Source organism: Lonchura striata, chromosome 3, assembly GCF_046129695.1.
Source record: "Lonchura striata isolate bLonStr1 chromosome 3, bLonStr1.mat, whole genome shotgun sequence".
In the NCBI taxonomy this organism is placed as follows: domain Eukaryota; kingdom Metazoa; phylum Chordata; class Aves; order Passeriformes; family Estrildidae; genus Lonchura; species Lonchura striata.
In genome coordinates, this window is record NC_134605.1 from 12534089 (window position 1) to 12554034 (window position 19946).

Below are 19946 nucleotides of genomic sequence, written 5' to 3' on the forward strand. Positions count from 1 at the left end.
TCTCAGACCAGGGGATCAAGGAGAAAACTGATTTTACAATGCTCCTTAGGAGGAAGCAAGGAGGTGTCACCTGAAGTATTTAAGTTTAGCCCAGTATGACGTTAGAACATGGAAGAGGTAAAGATGGCAAAGCACGACAGTTAAACAATCAATATTTTATTGATCTCTTAAAAGCACGTAACCACATCAGCATACACTCTCTGCTCTGCCTCACTTCAGCTACTGAAGCTGAACTCTTCAAACCTGCCTGCCTCTCAAATGAAAATTAAATGTTTTGCATTGTCTCAGTGAAGTGGAAAAATAGGAGAAGAGGAGAAAGCTTAAATGAAAAGCTGTCTGTAAGATGAAATGAAACATTTTAGTTTGGGCAAATGAAGGGTTAGAGTTGCAGAGCAGAAGGAGGGCACTATTTGATAAAACTGGGATATTTTTCAGGTTCAGGAAGTTAATTTTTCTCACTGATTTGAGAATATGAAGAGAGTGGTAAAACTGCTATCCAGGAGGGGTTCTGGGATTAGGTATCATTGCCTCCCCAGCTGAGATTCTGAGATTTTTCTGTTTTCAATCAGTGGTGGGGGCATTTGCTGAAGCAGGAGCCAGAATGTGGAGATCCCACCTCTTTATGAGGAACTGTGTCTCCACATTGGTGCAACAGTCCTGTCACCCAACTGAGAGAAGCTGGGGGACCTCAGTTCCAATTCAGGCTTTTAAAAGCAGAACTTCCTTCAGCCTGTCTTGTTGGAAACACTGGCTCTGAATGTCTCTGCATTGTGGAAAGCAGGATGTCCTGTTGTGTGTGTTTCCAAAATGAAACACGGAGGAGACTTGGAACAGCTTTCCCTGGGGTAACTTCAGCCATTCTGGCCTGTGTCTCACTTGCAGTGGGCAGGAATCTCCTCACAGTCACCTTGTCACAGGGCAAAGCTCTGGCAAGGGAGGGAAGGGGAGGGAGAGCTTCCCTTACGGCATCTCTGTGCACACTGGAGTTTGAACTGAGGTTTTGTCCCCATAATGTGACAGGAGCTGTGCTCCTTAAAGAGGTGTTCAGATCCTTTTGGCAGAATTTTGGGAATTTTGTCTCTGCTGTCTATGAGTACTGTCAACTACTCATGGAAAAAAAGGTAGACAAAACCATGACCATGGTGTCCAAGAGTCAGGTGCAAGCACACACTTTTTTCTAAACAGAATCTTTTAACAAAACTGGTTGCAAATGCAGCCTGAATTAAGATTGAAAAGGCATTTGGGGATGAATGAACCACTGTGTATCTGCCCATGGCTGTATAAGAGGGAGAGGTGCAATACAAACAAAGGCTGGGTCAAAGCTGGCTTTTAGACTCTGATTTGATGGTCTCAGAGAGTCGGGCGTTTGTGGTTCCTACTGCTCCTGGGAAAAGGTGTGTTGAGGTTTTCAATATTGAAATCTAACTGTCATTCTTTGAATACAGATGATGGTAAATACTTTTAAGATAAGGATTTCAGTCTGCTTCTGAAGAAACAATGCTCTCCTGCTGAATTATCCTGGTTTTCCTTTTCTAGAGCAGATGTTTTCTACAGGAGAAATTAATGAATGTTTAAGTTTAGTGTTCTGAAATCACTGGACAAATTGCATTGAGGATCTCTTATCTGGAACCTGTAAGGGTGAACTCTCACCAGTTGTATCAGAAAGGGATGTCTTGCACAAGTAACAGTTCAAACTGCTGATAAATACTTGTGTGGCTGACATGAGACACTGCAGTATGTGCTGGGCCTGTGATGTCTTCCCATGAAACAGGCCATTTTACCTCATTGAATAATGACATTTTGCTCTGTGTATGTATAAACTGAAAGCCCAATAGAACCCTAAGCATTAGTGCCACATTAGTAATAAAAATAATGGCATTGGTCATATTGGAAGGATCAAGAAATTGCTGTAAAACTCTTGGAGATGTGTGAATGAAATATATTGATAAGATAGATAGAAACCACCACCTCTGCCAGTATTGGAATCTACATTCAGCATGGAACATAAGTGTCTGCTTTCACAGAACTAAAATAGCTGAAAGAAAATCAAGAAATTCAGCTCTAAAGGATTCTCTGTGAAGTTACTTGGGGGGACCAGCCAGTCCTTGGCTATTTTAATTAGCTCACCTGTGGATTTAGTGGATGGGAGACAGCTATCAGTTTTGACAACTGATAAGGAAAACGGGCCCATCACTTACCATCACCAGCTGCAACTGGACAGTGGGAAACTGTCAGAGATTGTTGCTAGGAACTGGGCGTTTAGAGGAGCCCTTGTAATTAAAAGGTCTGAAACACCTCACTACAGTCAATTCTGTCTTCCCTTCAAGGTTTTAAGTTCCTGGCTGTTAGGGCTGAAAGGGTTTGACAGCTGCTTTGGGAAATGGTGAGCAGCGCACTTTTCCTCATGCTGATTCTCATTCAGTTATAGTTATAAGTAGTTTGTTTCCTTCTCACATAATGTTATCCAAGCTTTTGAACAAGGAAAGGACAGAGCAGTTGGGTGGCACTGGGTGCTTGACTGTGCATGACTGTGCAGCCATACTGGGCCACCTACTTGGGTAGAAGATTTATTCTCTTTCTGTGCAGGGCTGCAGGTCAGTTTGCTTTTCTTCAATATTATAGCTGAACTTTAGGCCTGTCAATTTAGAGAGGGACACATAAAAGAGAGTTTGTGTTATCTTAGGCAATTTATGCAGGCAACTTTCATCTGAGTGTAATTCTCAATTTATAATTTCAAGAGCTGCACAACACTTATGCATTGGGAACACGGAGCATTGTATTTGTGTGGATTGGTTTGTGAGTGGGCATTCGAAGGTAGCTGAATGACATGTAAGCTCTTGGTAAGCTCTGATTAACTTGAATACATTTGAAAATGCATTTGATTCCTCTCTTGGAAAGTAAAATACCTGTCAATCACTGTAAGCCTAATGACAGAAAGCAGAAGGAAAAACAAGTGAATAAAGACACTAGCTAAGAGGAAATTATCTTATGGCAAGCTAGTATCCAAAATGTAATCACAGAAAGCAAACTATACAATTTAACTATTCCCTCGCACATCATTGCTTTTTTCAGCTCTATGACCTCTGCATCCATTTCAGATATCAAGTGAAATTGTGTCTGAGTTAGAGATGGGGAAAAAAAAATCCCAAATCCTTGACTCTCACAAATTGCCTGGTTTCTTCCAGAAAACCCTTAGTAAATGGCAGCAAGCCACAGGGAGCTTGGAGAAACAGACTGAGTCCTGAGAAAGCATGTTGTACAGATTATATGACATTTTGTAGTTGTTGTAATTTAGGTGGCAGAGAGGTAAATTCCTGCTGTGCCTTGGGCTCTCCTTAAAACAGGTTTTGAGGTGGCGTTGTCTGCCCAAGAACGCAGGTAGTATGTTAATCTGGAATAAAAGATGACACTACATGAATTGTTAGCATGTCTGATATCTGCCCACAGCTAGAAAAGCAAACCGTGTGCTAAAAAAGAAGATTAAAAAAACTAACACCATGCAAAAATACCCCCCCCCCCTCCAAGACAAACATGAAAATAGTATTTTATAGGAGTTGGTGCTGGAAACTGCTGACACTTGGCTATCAAAACCCATAAACATTCTTTTTTTCCTCATTTACTAGAAACAAGAAGGTCCTACAGAGCATTTCATATTTTGATGGACATAGTAGTTCTCAGGGGGTATAACATTCCACCACTCAGATCTGGCATAATTCCCCTAAGGTCTTGTTTGCACATTAAGTATTTGCTTGTGACAGCTACTTTTCATCTCAGAATAATGAAGTTCTAGTAGATACTTAGCAATGTATGTATTTCAATGATTTCTTTTTCCCTGTTTCTCTTGCATTCTTTCTATATTAATGAAGGAGGTTGCTAAATGAGTTATAATGTGCTGTAACTGTGTCTATTCAAACCACTGTGGTTCTTACTTGTGCAGTTGTCTAAGTTTACTGTTGACAGTGTTTTGGAGTCTGTTGTGGGGAAGAGACATCTCTTAATGCCTAAAAACCTGCTGAGAGTCTGTTGCAGATCAGGCAGGAAGTTTTTATTATTTCCACTAATTGCTTTAGACATAATTCTGTCTTGTTTTCAGTAGTATTTTTGTAAGCTTTTCCCTTTTCACTCAACTCTAGCACAGCCTGTAAACCTGAATTAGATTGAGGAGTTTGACAGAGAGGAGTAGAGCCTTGAGTTGTGCAGAACTTCTAAATAAGTAATAGTGACACGATTAAACACTAATATTTGAGTTGATGTTTCTAGAATTTGTAATCAGGCTACAAAGCGGGCTGTCACAGAGAAGAACTTCAGCACTGTAGAAGCTAACAGTGCTCATGACAGTAACTCAGCCCAGATGTTGTTCTGTAGAGACTGAAACCCTTGTTTCCCCTGTCCATCTGGGTGGCCTGCATGCTCATGAAATGATGAAGTTGTGTCTCTTCTGAGCACTTGTTGTTAATGAAGTGCAAAGAAGTCTGGTTTTTGAAAAGTAGGTGGGCACTGCTCTGTCTGAAGGGCAGGGTGATGACACCCCACAGCACAGAGGGTTGTGCCTATCCACATGTTTGTTCTTGGGCTTTGTGTCTCCCAGGGATCCCTGAGGTTTGCTGACACCAGCACCCGTGGTACCAGCACTCCTGTACAGGCAAACTGCCAGGACCTTCCTTCTGAACCTTAATTTGCTTTGAATTTTCAGATAATTCATTAAAACTAGAAATATTTGAGAGTGCCCATAAGGGATGTGGCCTTAGCTGGAGAGATACTCATTCCTCTTCAGAAGCAGAAATTAAATTCTGCTATTATAGACAGTAAAGCTAGGGAGAACTTAACAACATCTGCAACATTATTGCACATTCTCTTGATCCTGCATTTAATGAGAAGGTAGGAGCAGTGATTTCCTCCTTTCTGACAAGCCATCCCATATAATTGCAAAAGACACAGGCTCCTGCTGTAGGGATTCCTTGTCATCACACTCTACATTGATCAGGTAGCTTTGGTTTCTTTAACATCAGTGTCACAAGCATTTTTATTGTTGAGCCTTCTGCCTCTTTCCATTTTCCTCCCCTTTAGCTTCTTAAAAAAAAAAAAAAAATAAAAAAGGAAGAAAGATTGGATCCAATTTTCATCGGACTAACATCAGCCTGAAGATATTTTCATCAGTTCTTGGCAGATTCTAGATGGACTGTGTAATAATGAATGCCTTTTCATGATTGTTTTCCTCACACTTAAGTTCATTTTCTGTGAGTGCTGTATGAAGTAATTTTAAGCTTCTAATTGTTTATGATACTTGGCACTTTCAGACTCTGGGAATGTTTCTGTGTCTATGAAAGAGAATTATTAAGCACCAGAGAAAAATGCCATGCTACTTGCTGTTATGCTGAGGAAGACCTGCCAAATCTTGCAGTATTTGTGCATGCTATAGAGGTGGAAAGAAGGGAAGCTGGCAGAGCTAATAATAGCAGCAGCTTTGTGGCTAGAAGCCTCATAATTGTAACTCCATGATGACAGTCTGATTCAAAACATAATGAAATCCATACTTCTGTCCATTCCTGTGGGGCTTGGATCAGTTCTTACAAATCACAGTTGGAAAAAAACTCGGATGTTTTTGCACAAGACGAAAAGATCCTTTCATTGCAGGTGCAGGCAGATCTCTTTCAGCCTTTGTCAGGGTAAGGTTTTCAATACATTCACAATATGCCTAAATGTAGCATCCCCTGATCTTTAAGTCTGTCTCATGCAGTAGCATGCAAGTCCAAAATCTGGTTGCTAATACATCATTCCTGCCTTGCCCTTCTCTTGATTATCTTTCTGGCAATGTGAGGAGAGGCAAAGAACATGACTTGCCATGACTTGGCAGGCAGCACTGTTCTGGTGGGGATTTTGAACAACCAACAGTGGGCAGTTCATGACAAGAACAACTACTGACAGTGGACAACATAGTAGAGCATCTCTCCCATGAGGAAAGGCTGAGAGAAGTGGGATTGTTTAGCCTGGAGAAGAGAAGATTTGGGGAAACCTAATTGTAGCCTGCCAGTACCAGAGGGGAGCCTACAAGAATGATGGAGACAGACTTCTTACAAGAGCATGTAGTGACAGGAGAAGGGGAAATGGATTCAAACTGAGAGAGAGTCGGTTTAGATTAGATAATAGAAGTAATTCTTCACTGTGAGGGTTGCCAGAGAAATTGTGGATGCCCCATTCCTGGAAGCATTCAAGGCCAGGTTGGCTGGAGCTCTAAGCAACATGGTCTAGTGGAAGGTGTCTCTGCCCATGACAGAGAGGTGGGAACTAGGTGATCTTTAAGGTTCCTTCCAACCCAAACCATTCTATGACTCTATTATTCTATGAAACTTAGCCTTGAATCAAAAATTGAAGCAATGTTTCATCTAGATGTCATGATGGATTCTTTATTGCCATCAAACTGTGTGTTTTTCTAAAAGATGCAATCTAGTGGTAACAAGATTCCTCTCAGGGAAGGCCCCTTCAGAGCAATCCTATGGCCTGCCTTATGCCTGGGGGTCACATTCCATCTGTTCTCCTGGTCTTATAATAAAGAAATTATGAAACTTGTATTCACAAATAATGTCCATGCTCTGGTTTTTAGATGATGCTTGGGTTTCAGTGCTGGGCACTCCACATTTGACAGCCAAGTATTCAATTATGCCTACCTCATTTTTTTAATACTTTTACTTTAATCTGTAAAAACATTTATTCCAGAAATACAACTTGAAAATTCTATGATGATTCAAAAGACGCAGAGTTTTTACCCAAAGTCACTTAAGACTTTACAACTAGGTAATACTGAGGAAAGGGAGGAGTGCTTGGTGTAACGCTGTCTTTCTTTCTTGGGTAGGACTCATGCACAGGCAGGAATATGGTCACAGAGAGCATTCTGTCGTAGATTGTAGGGACATTGGGGAGCAGGAGTGCCAGTGCATTTCTCCACTTGTCTCTGAGTGCATTTTCCAAAAAATGAAATTGTTATTGAGTCATCATCACTGCATGCCTTGGTTAAATGTTCATACAATTGCAAGAATCCGTGCCTAACAGGGCTATTTTTCAAAAGGTTTTGGCAAATCTAAACTGATACCTCCACAATACTCCAACTTCTGGCAGCTTGGGCAGCTTTTCTGTGAAGGTACAAGATTCAGCACCTTTTGAATAAAAGCAGAATTATGAAATGAGATTTGAGATTTGAGGTGTGAAATGTGCAGCTTTAGGCCTGGTGTTAAAATTTCATGTTATTTCATCTCAATTCAAATTCTTTGTGCATCTTTTGGTTTTGATATACTGTTAAAATGCTCCCACTAGTTTTTTTTCTGTGGGATTTGTGTGCTTAGGTCTTGAGGAGTGCAGTGTTCTGGAGAACTGCATAACTTGTGAAGTTCCCTGTGTTTGAGCAGTGTATGATACACAGACTAGGAGATTTTGGGGCTATAAAGCTCTGTCCCTTCTCAGACAGACATGAATACTTGGGGAAAGAGATAAAGAGTTCTAAAAGCTATCTTGGGATCTTTGGCACAATATTTTGGGTCTTAACTTTGATTCAGGTCCATATTTGTAGCCCTATTAAATTCCATATGAAAATTTCTGTGTAGGTCCAGACTTCTCTTCCTTATAACAAATGAAATCTATTTTCTTTTCCTTTGTACTTTCACTGCTCATGGGAGCAGGTGTACATCCACTGGCATACCAACGAGATTTTCTGAATAACTTGGCTGCTGCTGAAGATAAACCACTTGAAAATGGTGTTTTCCTTAGCATTTGTAAGAAAAGAGTCCATTTTAAAGTAATGTGTATTTTTATTTATAAGAACTTGAATTTAATCTTTAAAAAAGGCAGAAAAAATCCAAAATGGAGTTAATTAAAACATTTTCAATTACTGATGAGTTTTGCATAGCTATAATATTTTTGCTTACTGCATAAATATAGAGCTGTCTGGAGAAAATACAGCATTGGGGAACTTGCAAAAAAGGAGACAAGTGACAGCTCTGTCTGAGCTTCCCAAAGAGAAGCTGCTCTCTGACAGCTGTTTCTCCAGTGTCTCAGGAGTCAGCTAAAAGGAGCCAGCCCAAGAGTTGGAGAGATGTCCCCTGGCAAATGTGCATTTCTTCGACTTGCACTGCATGAGCACAGCTTGTCACATAAATGCATATCTGTAGATGTCAAGCAGGGTGGGAGAACCAAGGGCTGCATTTCTGCATTCATGCAGTGGCAGCTGCCCTGGTGTGCTTCCCTTGGAGCTGGTGTAGGGCCTTGTGGAAAATGGAAATCAGGGGTCTCAGTGTGGGGGCAGTACCCAAGGCAAAGGCAGGGTTTATACATCTCCGTCTATGTACACTCCTGTTCCTGCTGCAGTGGGATCTCTCAAAGGCAAAGCAGTGAAGGTGTGTTTGGGTCTCTCAGGCTGGCCACCACACAGTGGGAAGGCTGATGGCAGCTCCTCCATGGCCAAGTGTGTCTGGCACCCACAAGGAGGGCTCACCTAGGCAGTGCCATGGAGAGGAGTGGGGGCTGTGAGTGGGTAAATCCTGCCAACAGCTTGTCCATCAGTGCTCACCTTTCTGCGTTTGCTGGTGGATTTATTGTGTCCTCCACCATGGAGATCACACTACTAACTGCTTGAGGTGCAGTGGCTAGGGCTAATATGGGTTGGGCCAGGCTGTTAATATGGGATTGACTGGTTGAGACTTGCTTGTTGCTGTCTCTCCTGCATGGTGCTGTAGCAGAGACAGCTTCTGCCACATAACTTACCCATTTATGTTGCAAAAACCCATCATTAAATAGAGAGAGGTGCTCCAGTGCCTTCCAGACAAGTACTGATTGGGCTGTGTGGAGCACATTGGCTCATACACTGATTCTGCAAAGCATCCTGGCCTCTGGGTCTGAAAAGCCTCCCCTGATGATCCCTGTGAGTGTGACTACTGCACCAGCCAGTCAAACATCCCTTCTGAGCATTTTAAGGCAAGTCCTGATCCATAGGTCAGACCAAGACAACATGCTCATGTACAAAGTGAGCCCTGCTAGCTACCTCTGGCTCAGATGTGGATGTCCACACCTAACATACAAATTCCAGGAGAGGGAAGGCTTGGGGACACAGAATTTTGCAGGGACAAATTGACCTGGTTTGGTCAGGTAGCTACCTTGATTTGCTGGGGCTTTGTGCCTCCAGAGCCAACCTCAGGATGCTGCTGGAGTGACCCCCTGAGACCTTGCTTGGAATCACTCAGCTCCAGCAGAGCGAGAGGGGCAGCTGCCCTAACACTAGGCTGGCACTCATCCCTCAGGTAAAGTGGGAAACTGCCAGTGTGTGGGAAGCCATTAGCCTGCAGGGATGCATTGAATTCCCTTCCCAGTGAGTCCTATTCTTTCACTTCTAAGGACTACACTGCTTTGTCCACTTTCTACTGAGCTCATTGCAGAGTGAGTTTCCTGGAGGGAAGGAAAAAAAGACTGTCAAGTACCCTGTTTTCTTATTCTTATCTCATATTTAGTTTCCTAATTACAGCTTGGAAATAAAATATCCTTCCTGCTAATTTTATTCTTTTGTATTTAGGAAATGCTGCCAAGTCTGACAACTTCTTCCTTCCAAAGATGCACTGTTAAGATGCTTTTTTCCCTGCTCCACAATGACAAAACTGTCAAGAAGCATTGGAGTCTGGAGAAACATTCATTTTGTGTGTGTGCCAGTGAAGAAGTGCTTATTAACTTTAGTTTAATTTAAATTTGTCTGCAACAGAGGGTTTATTTACACATTTCCCAATAATGATTTGAATCTCGAAATTATTTCTGTATTGAAGTGTAAGGTCTTTAAGTGGATTTTCCCCAAGCAGCCAAAGGGATGAGGTATCAGTGTTCAGTAGAAGCTGTAGGCTGCATCTTTTACCCTCTGTATTGTAAACTTCTGTTTGGGGACCTCTCATTTTCAAACAAAGCTACTTACTGGTTCTTTGTTAGTGCCAGAATGGAGTTTTTGGCTTGGCTTGGAAAATATCAATACTAAGGTAAAATGCACAGAGTTTTTGAAGGGAATGTATTTCTATCGCATGCAAGGAAGAAACCTTGCCTAGGTACAGGCTGGGACACTGTGATGTTTTTTCAGTACTGTGGGATCCTCAGGCTGCTCCTATAGAGATCACTTAGCCTTAGAGGCTCAGGATGATATAATTAGCAGGATAAATGGAAAATTAATGCTTCTTTGTGCAAAAATGTTCTCTTTTGCATAGAAATAAAGAGATAAGACATGAAGCTCTGCAAGCTTCTGAGGTAATCATGCCATGCTTCCCCATGTCTTGCCAAGTCCATCTCCGATTGTCTTTGTACCCCTGGCTTTGGGACTGACTCAAGCTTTGCATCCTTAAACTGCATGTTGCTTCTAGAAGAATATGTGGGAGGAAGGAAGGGCAAGAAACACTTTGCAAATTACTGTCAAAGAGTCCAGAGTAGTCTCTGCTGTACTGGCACCACGAGTGGCCAAGCTGCACTAAAATAGTATCAGATCATTTGCAGTGAGTGAGCTCTGAGATGAGACTGATGGGAATGGCTCTGTAACATTAGAAACTTGGTGCTAAACCGTAGAGCCAGGAAAACAAATACAAGAAGTCACATTTTAACACAAAATAGAACAAGTATCTTCCTGGGATTATTATATTTACAATGGCACTACCTGTCAGAGCTGGAGAAGTATTTTTCTTCTGTTTTTTCTTTTTCTTTGTGGTGTTATAAGACAGATGGTGTCTGCTCTTAAATAATGAAATAAACCATGTTTGACACAACATAAGAAATTTGAAAATGTTGCTATAAATGTGCAGAGGTTGCGAACTTCTCAGTTAAAATAGATTCTTTCAAATAATTCTTTCTCCAACTTTTCCCCCTTAATGAGTGTGCAGTTACTCACAGAGCGAAATCTCTTTCCCCCTGTAGATTGTGTTCCGAAAAATCAGCGACGTCAAGCGGGAAGAAGAGGAGAGGATGAAGAGGAAGAACGAAGCGCCTCTGATCTTACCCCCGGACCACCCGGTCCGGCGGCTGTTCCAGAGGTTCAGGCAGCAGAAAGAAGCGCGGCTTGCAGCGGAGAGGGGCCGAGATCCGGACGACCTGGACGTGGAAAAGGGCAGCGCTGTGGGGGAGCAATCCTCGGCCCGCGCTGTGGTCAAGGCCAGCGTTGTGACCGTGCGGGAGAGCCCGGCCACCCCCGTGTCCTACCAGCCCGCCTCCACCTCCGGCGCCTCCGACCAGGCCAAGCTGCAGGCCCCGCCGTCGGAGCACGCCGCGTGTAAGGCAGCCGGGGACTTCCCCCGGCGGAAAGGCTGGGCCAAGTTCAAGGAAGCCTGCGGGAAAGGTGAAGACTGGAACAAGGTCTCTAAAGCAGAGTCCATGGAGACTTTACCTGAGAGAACTAAAGCTTCAGGAGAAGCTACCCTGAAGAAGACAGACTCTTGTGACAGTGGCATTACAAAAAGTGACTTGCGCTTGGATAACGCTGGGGAGACGAGAAGCCCGCAGGACCACAGCCCGGTCCTCGCCGAGGTCAAGCATTCCTTTTATCCCATCCCAGAACAGACTCTTCAGGCCACCATGCTAGAAGTGAAACATGAGTTGAAAGAGGACATCAAGGCTTTAAACACAAAAATGACCAATATAGAAAACCAGCTTGCTGAGATACTTAGGATATTGACCTCAAGAAGAAGCTCTCAATCACCACAGGAGCTGTTTGAAATATCAAGGCCCCAGTCTCCAGAATCAGAAAAGGATGTGTTTGGAGCTAGCTGAGGTGTTTCTTTTTAAAAACAAACAAACCAACAAACAAAGAAACCGCCCCCTAACACTTTACATTTAATCTTTCTTGAAAACAAGTGAGGGACCCGTTCACTAAGCATGTTCCCTCTGTCTAAAAAGGTATGGTAACAGGAATTGCAACCTCATGTCAAGATGGCAGCTGACTTTGAAGCCTTTTTGACAGCAAGGGTACAGTTTCTAAAGTTTTTCTCTTCTCCCTTTGTCCTCATTCCCTCTCAGCCCCCTTCTCTCCCTCGGGATGTTGGAATAAGAATTCTGACAGCAGTAGCCATCCCTGTGAGCCCCAGGTGATCTCTGAGGTTTTTGGAGCATGCCTTATGTCCTTAGCTCAGATTATGCCTATATGAATAAGCACTTGCCAGGGTGCTTATATTTTCAGTGTTTGGTGGGTTGTTTGTTTTTCTGTTTTGTTTTGTTGCTGCTGTCACTGTCTCTGTCACCTCTACAGCACATTGGATGTCACAGTATATTTTCATAAAGCTGTAATAATGTAAGGAGCAGTAGAAGACATGTATTTTATTGTGTGCTGAAGTTTCTTTTGGGTAGTCAAGGAAGGGCTAATAAGATGAAAAAAAAATATTGTACTTTTTAATATCAAACTGACATATTGCTAAAACATTTACATTTGGCAACATCTTCCAAAATAGCCACAGTATTTCAGATCTGTTAATAAATGGGATATTCCACAGTCATTCACTGAATCAAGGATATGTTTTTTTCAAACCTTTTAATATTTTTTCAAAAACTTCTTTTCTGTCTCAGATGTCTTTCAGCATTTGATATTTTGCTTTCAACTCCAGCTGCTGGAGGGTTGGGTGTGCAGTGTACCTGAGAGCAGCCCTCAGCACAACATGTTTGAAACATCACTAACAGCTCCTGCAGATTTGCCTACTGATGAAAATATACTGTGGCATTTATGTCCTGTTCTGCTATGAATCTGCTCTTTTAATTCTTGTTAAATTATTATTCAGAAGTTTCTGTTTTGATAATGTTCATTGAAGCCAAAGGCTTTCACAGAATTTTTAACATTTTTAGATGGTGGCATTTTCCTCTATATCCAGATGTATTGTTCCTGATCTAATCTAGCTTGGAAGCAAATGGATAGTAGAGGCAGAAATACAGTGCTTACTGTAAGCAAGTGCTATTGTAGCAAGGAAACAAAGAGATCTGCTTCTTAAAGAAGGAGATGTTTCCAAAACTTATATTTTCATAACTCTTTTCAGAGGAAGATTGAAGCACTTTACCAAAACTATTCTTCATTATTCATATAGGGTAGCATACATGGAATCATGACTTGTGTTCTCACCTGGGGATACAGGTGTATATTCACAATACATTCACTCCACTGATCTGGTATATTCACTCCTTAACAGTAGCTTAGATCTCAGAAGTATGGTACCATACCACACTTTAAGGGGTTTTCATTTTTAATGGCAATAGGTCTTAACGCTGTGTGTGTTAAGTCTCATTCTTTTTCCTTGGTACTAAGTCAATTACAAAGAAACACAGGATTTTGGGGGGAGATTTTTGTTCATGTTAAGTACAGAGGAGGCAAGGAACGCAATCAATTTTAATGATTTCTGCTGGCCCAATGCTTGCACAGTGCAATGCAGAACAGTGTCAGACATCTCTGGGGAGTTGGGACGTCCACTGATGACTGGCACAGTGGTGAGGCTGTGCTGTGCAAAGCTCCCAGCTCAGGTCCTGCTGTCAAGAGCATTTTTTTGTACCTGTTCCTGCAGTAGCCTCCCTTGCTCTCAAAGATAACAATTATTCCAAGCGCAGCACCACCATTTCTAAGTCCAGAGGCAGGTGGTTTAGGATTGGCTTTCTTTGTCTTACTCCATGGTTTGGTATGGAGGTGCCCACAGACTGTCAATTCATACCCAAGGATTGAAATACTCCTGAGAAACAAATCTCAGGTTCAAATCTATAGGTTACCTTCTTCCTTCCCACAAGAAAAGGCAGGCAGGGAGGTGAGTTGCTGTGAAACCAAGAAGCTACTTCCTTAACTTATCTCTGGTTCCATGTTTAGGTTTTTCCTGTGGTATGTGGTGTCTTTTACAGTTGCTTACTGCAGACCTGCAGTGCTGAGGAAGGCACTCTCTGACCAAAGCCACGCTGTGTGTTTGGTGCTTTAATCACTGTAAGTGGCAGCAGTTACCTGCAACAGCAATGGCATGGCTGCCACAGAAACCCATCCATCCACAGTTTCTGTGAGAAACTCATCCATCCATGGTTTCTGTGAGAAACTTAGTCATGATTTTTTTTTTATTTCTAGTCTTCTTAGACAACAACTACTCTCTAAGTAAACCCCAGGTGTACTGATACACAAGGATTTGTAATTGATTTCCAAAAACTCCAGCAAGTTTTTAGAGACTGCCTTGGAGTCAGTTTCCTGATCCAGGCAAATTCCTCACCAGCATGATATTCATGACACTTCATAAAATTTTTGAAAGGCTGAAAGTCTTAGCAAGTCCTTTGTGAAAGTGTCACCCATTTACCTGCAGTCAGATAAACATGCACCTGAGCTTATCGCAGGTGGACAAGGGAGGAAATGTTTACAACCTCCCAAGTATGTGCCTAGTATCTCCAGAATTGCAGTGCAAACCTAAAAGTAAATGTGCAGTTGCAGATTACCTGGCTCTTTGCTGCTGATACTGAATTGATGTTTCTCAGTGATATTTTTGTGTGCCCTCAGGGATATGTTAAAAGGTTATTCTGCTGTTGCTGATTGCCCAGCCTGGAATCCCAGCAGGACCAGCCCCAGAAGTCTCCTAATTGTAATAATTACCCAGGCCTGTGAACAAAGGCAGACAAGTCCCCATTTTCAGGAGATGCTCCTTGCCTGATGCTCAGAATGATACCAAACTCCTCCCCACCCTGCATAACAGTGGTTGGGTGAACCCAGTCCTTTTCTAAGGCTTTTTAAAGGCTCTCACAATGGCCTATCAAGACATTTATTATTTGTAAAGCCCTCAAAGATTGTAACACACACCTGAATTCTACTTAAAACTTAATGTCTTTGAAGATTATGGCCAAATTAAAATTTGCTATGGTCATGAAATGGCAGAGAAAATCTGCTTGCTCCCTACAATGACACCTTCAGGAGTCTGCTCCAGGTGAGCCCTGACACGAGTCAGTGTCAGTCAGACCTGTACAGCTGTAACAGATTAAGCCCATTATTATGAACTGTCAGGGACTAAGACTGGTTGTAAGAGAGTGCATCATCCCTCAGCAACCTGTATTTGTTGTAAGAGAATTTGAAAAAAATACTGTCTAGGATGAGTTTTGGTGTTTGGATTCCCTGGACTACTGAGTAGTTAAAAAATGAACAAATCCATGCCCACTCCTTTGAACCCTGGATTTATCTGGACCTGTGCTATGGTGGTCAGGCTCTCCTGATGCAGCACTTTTCCATTAAAGGGTGGCTTGAAAGCCCCTGTGTTACAAACCTGTCTTTCTCCACTGAGCCTTACACTTAGACAGATGCCTATGGCTGGATGGCATGTGGACCCATCATAACTGTTAATAGTTCTTTGCTTTTATTTGTCAGCTTTTCCTTTTTCTCTTGTTCCTCTCTACACGTTGGTTAAGGCTTTTCACTTAAATTATTTCTCGGCTTAGAACTGAAGGATCTCTGAAAATAAGACTCTGCCACTTCACAAGTTATACTATATAGATAGTATAAAGAAAAAAACCCAAACAAAAACCAAAGCCTCAATTTTAACTGTTCTGGCATAGTGCTTCTGCCATTTAACAACCTGCTAAATGACCTGCATCATTCTAAAAGAGATGATGTATTCCATTTTGACTATATGGTGTAATTAAATTTCAGCCAAAAGAAGGCAGTTGAGAGAAGGATCTTGTATTATGACGTGGTCAAATGGGAACTTCTGAAAGTTCATGTTTAAATGGTTACAAAGAATATGAATATGCAGCATATGAAAAAGGATTAAAAAAGCAAACCCCAGCCCTCACCCCTACCGTGTTCAGATACATTTACTTCTGTCTGGTATTACAAATATACTTTTGAAAACACCATTCTTCCTTTAAATCTCTTCCACAGTTCTGCCCTGAACCCCAGCGAACACCCTGTTTAACAGCTTCGAAGGCGATGTTCTGTTTCTACAGCACTTCCCTTTAATGAACTGAACAAGATACTTACTGTGACTATCTGGTGATATTTTCAATCACTCTTCACCAATCTGAAAAAATTGACTACATAAATTGTTGTTACTGTATAAACAAAGTGTATGATTGCGCTTGTGCAGATGCGTGTACATACACACACACATATATATATAATATCTATGTATAGATAAGTCTATGGATTGCATTTCTGTTAAGTAAAAGCACATTCCACATTGATTCCAGTCCAAGAAGGGAGCTTAAATCTTCCCAGTAGACATCCACTGAGTGTCCTGTTAGTGTCTTGTTAACTGTTGAAATTTTAAGGCCATGATTTTTGATTTTTCTAGCTGGCCTCAACTTCATACTGTGAGTCTGGTACATAGTGTGGCTAAGAGAAGATCTGGTGAGGGTCACAATAGTGAAATTGGAAAAATGCTGTATCCTAGTTGGTGGAGATAAGGCTCATAAGCTGGTGTTTGTTGCTCACAGTATCTCTGAAGCCAAGCTGCCCTGGTAGTGTTTCTCATGGCTTTTCCTGCAAGAGAGATGGTGGAACAGATGGATTTATTTTTTTCTGGTACCAGGGGCTGTCTCAAAGGTGCTGAGCCTATCCTTCTCATGGGCAGCATAACATATGGTTGCTGCACCTCTGCTTTCTTGTCCTGGTGTTAGGTGGCAAAAAGCATCTTCTACTGAATTTTTCATTTCCACATAGTCTCCTGTGGGTGTATTGGCAATAACAAAGTCTGTGTTTTAGCTGCACTTGTGATACATCAAGACAAATCTTTTAGAGAGAGTCCCATGCAGGGGAAGCTCCAGAAATTTGAGGTGAGGCACAGTAGGATACTGTATCCTCCAATCTGACATCATTTTGACCACATTGTTGTGGGAAGTATTGATTCAATTAAATAAAAATAAAGCTTTTTTTTGCAATAAGATATATCCAGCATTTAGCCTTAAGACCCTTTCATAAGTGATATAATTCAAACTGTGATTCCATTCTTCTTCCTTCTTAATGTTCTGTAGTATTTACAGTGTTGCCTAAAGATGAAGCACTTTGATTAGCTTTCTAAATCTAATGGAAATCACTTGCTGGTAATCACATTTCTTTCTCCACTTATTGCCTTCTTATTAGGATAATTAATTACCCCAGTTGCCCCCTCCCCTCATAAAATAAAGAGACATAGCTGTTGTCAAAACACTTTTGTATATCAGGGAGCCAACCTGTCATATTGCAAAAGTGCTTCAGAGATTTTTTTTTTACAGATCAACAAAGCTAATGTGAATTTACCTGCAACTGTAATTTGTTTCAAGCTGATTGTTGAGTGTTGTGTAAACATATTTGATGTGTAATCCCAGAACATCTCTGTAACTGGATCCAAATGCCTAATATTAACAAAACAGTTTGGGGTTTTCACTAACTGTTCTGAAAGGCTCATGGGTTTTTTCTTCTTCCCACTAAATCTGTGACCACTAACATAGAAAAAGAATCATTTTAGCTATAGATGAAAGAAGTTCAATAATCTTGTATCAGGATGAACTGCTATATAAAGAAATACCAAGTTTTCCAATGAATGTGTTATATTATTGTACCTACATACAATCAATATTTGTACATCTGTTGGAGACCTGTCTGCGTTTCAATATTTAGCCACCACTGCATGGACACTTGATTGATATGCAGTTAATGCAGTTGCTTTGGCGCTTTTCAATGTACTTCACTTGTTTTTATCCTTTCAGAAATCCACCAAATACTCTCAGTTCTTTTTCTTTGCATTTGTCACTTTGTTCAATGAAGCATGACTAGAAACAGAGAATGAGTAGATACTATTTTTGTGGTCAGCAAAGCAGCTGCCAGTAGATAGACAGTGTGTGTATGTATGTATGTATACGCACTGTCTGGGAATGTTTCAGATGCAAATGCAGCCACCTCCATTAATGATATCCCTAGTCAACATTTTTAAACAAGCACAAATAATATTTGTAAAAAAAGAAGTTTAATTTTATTTATTATAGTAATAAACTATTTTATACATTACACTTGCTTTGGTGTGCTTTTCTCTGTGTTGAATATGTGCTAATAAGATCAACAAGGTGGTTTTAAATTACTCTCTGGAACTTCTGGCTAGCAGTTTTGTTGCTGTTGGTTTGTATCTCAAGTGCTATCAGCAGAGCAGTGGGATATTATTGCTTTGGTTGTAAATGATTCAGGTTGTTTTTTCAGATTTCTTTCTGCTGTGTATCAGTGCAAAGGGATTCACTTTTCCAGGCTCACTGTAAAGTGAACTCAGGTGCTCTTTAAAGTGAATATCCTGACAGGCCAGGCAGTGTCCTGTGCTGTGGACCTCAGTCTAGCCCTGGTATCCGCTGAGCAAAAAGAGATCACCAGAGACTGGCTGTGACCTGTCTGAAATGATCATCCCATGCCCTGAAGGTACACGTCTGTAGTTGTCTGTGTTTTAGACTGTGTTCACTGCTGCAGTATCTGAGAACTTTTACAAAACTCATGGAAACCAGAGATCAAAGAACCTTTTGCTTTCCTGTCACCTGCTTGCAGAAGAAAGTGACCTCACCATGGACTTACACAGAGACAAACCCCACAGAGAAAGCCCCTGGCAGTGACACTGCTGCAACAGGCAGCAATGATTGTTATTTTGTTGGCTACCTCGGCAAAGGATAACCAAAGGTCATGGGAATGGGAGATCCTTTCAGATCAGGATGGACACACGTGACAGGATCACAGGCAGCAGTCATACAAAGTTTTAGTCTTCAGGATGTCAGCCTGGGCCCTGTGTGCTTTGCAGCCATTTTTGTGCTTCATTCTCCATCCTCTCACCCAAGGGTCTGGTGAATGTGGCTGTCACCTGTACTAAGACACTCCATGGGATTGTCAATCTCATCTCCAAAAGAACAGCAATAAAGCAGAAGCTTTCAGACTGCTGAGCTGGGGCGGAACTGCACAGAGAGCAGCCAAGGAGCACAATGAGGAGCTATTTTTAACACCATGTCTGCATCCACTGTCGTATGTGGTGTGACAGGAGCTCTTGTCACTCGCATTGTTTCTCTGGCCAGCGTGAAAATCCAGCTTCCTTTTGCAGTGTCCTTATACTTACTAGAAAAGGGAAAATTACCATAGTGAAGGAATGTACTTTCACCTGGCTTTTTGTTTTACTTTGTTTTCTGGATTTTTTTTTGTTTGGTTTGTTTTTTTGTTTTTGTTTTTTTTATGTCTCTAGAGGCTGTTGTGCTCATCTGAATTCTTTATTATTTCTTTGCTCCTGCATTCTTTGCAGACTCTCTGGCAGTGCTCCAAGCTTCAGTGAGCGCAGGAGGGGTAGCACTGGCCACACAATGTTCCCCATCAGAGTTTCTCTCCCCTCAGCAGCCCCATAGCATTTCAAACCAAAGGTAATGAACTAAAGCACTTTTTTGCCCAGATTTACATGCCAAATTGCAAAGGCTCATGTTCTGCACGCTCCCACCAGCCCTGTGCTCAGCTGGGCAGCAGCAGCCCCAGCAGCTGGGAGCAGCCTCGGGCCCACCTGCACCAGCCCCTGCTCCTCATTGCATCCACCTGGGACCACATTCACAGCAGGGACAGAAGGTTTCTAAAGCACAGGGCGTGTGCTGTGGCTTCTGATTTTTCTCAGAAATAGCTGAAGGTTCTTCTGTTTGGTTATGAATTAGTGTGCAGTCCTAGGGCAGCATCAGGAACTCCAGGGGATAGTCAGCAGTGCATCGGCTTGTGGGGAGGTGAGTGCTGCCTACATAGTTTTAAGTTCTGCATTTGGTAATGGAGGCTCTTTTAGTTGCTCTGTGGTGCATTTTAGTATCCCTGCTAAATTTGGAAGCACTCTGTCTCTGGTGCTTTTTTGCAGTGGAGTAAAGACAGCCAGTCTAAACCAGCTCATCTGTGCTGAGAGCCAGTGGGAGTGAACTGCACGAAATCCCTCCCCCTCACACATGTGTGCCATAGCAATGGGTTTTATTTGCTCCCAGAGCACTGAGGAAACATC

At 41.9% G+C, this 19946-nt stretch overlaps 1 protein-coding gene across 1 annotated transcript in view; it reads left to right on the forward strand.

Moving 5' to 3' along the window:
* Positions 1-17970, forward strand: part of KCNH1 (potassium voltage-gated channel subfamily H member 1) — a 175360-nt gene extending 157390 nt beyond the window's left edge. Inside the window, exon 11 of the mRNA XM_021547543.3 lies at positions 10921-17970. Coding sequence (XP_021403218.2) covers positions 10921-11769 — 849 coding nt within the window. The 3' untranslated portion in view covers positions 11770-17970. The remainder of the gene's footprint in view (positions 1-10920) is intronic.
* The last annotated feature ends 1976 nt before the right edge of the window (positions 17971-19946 follow it).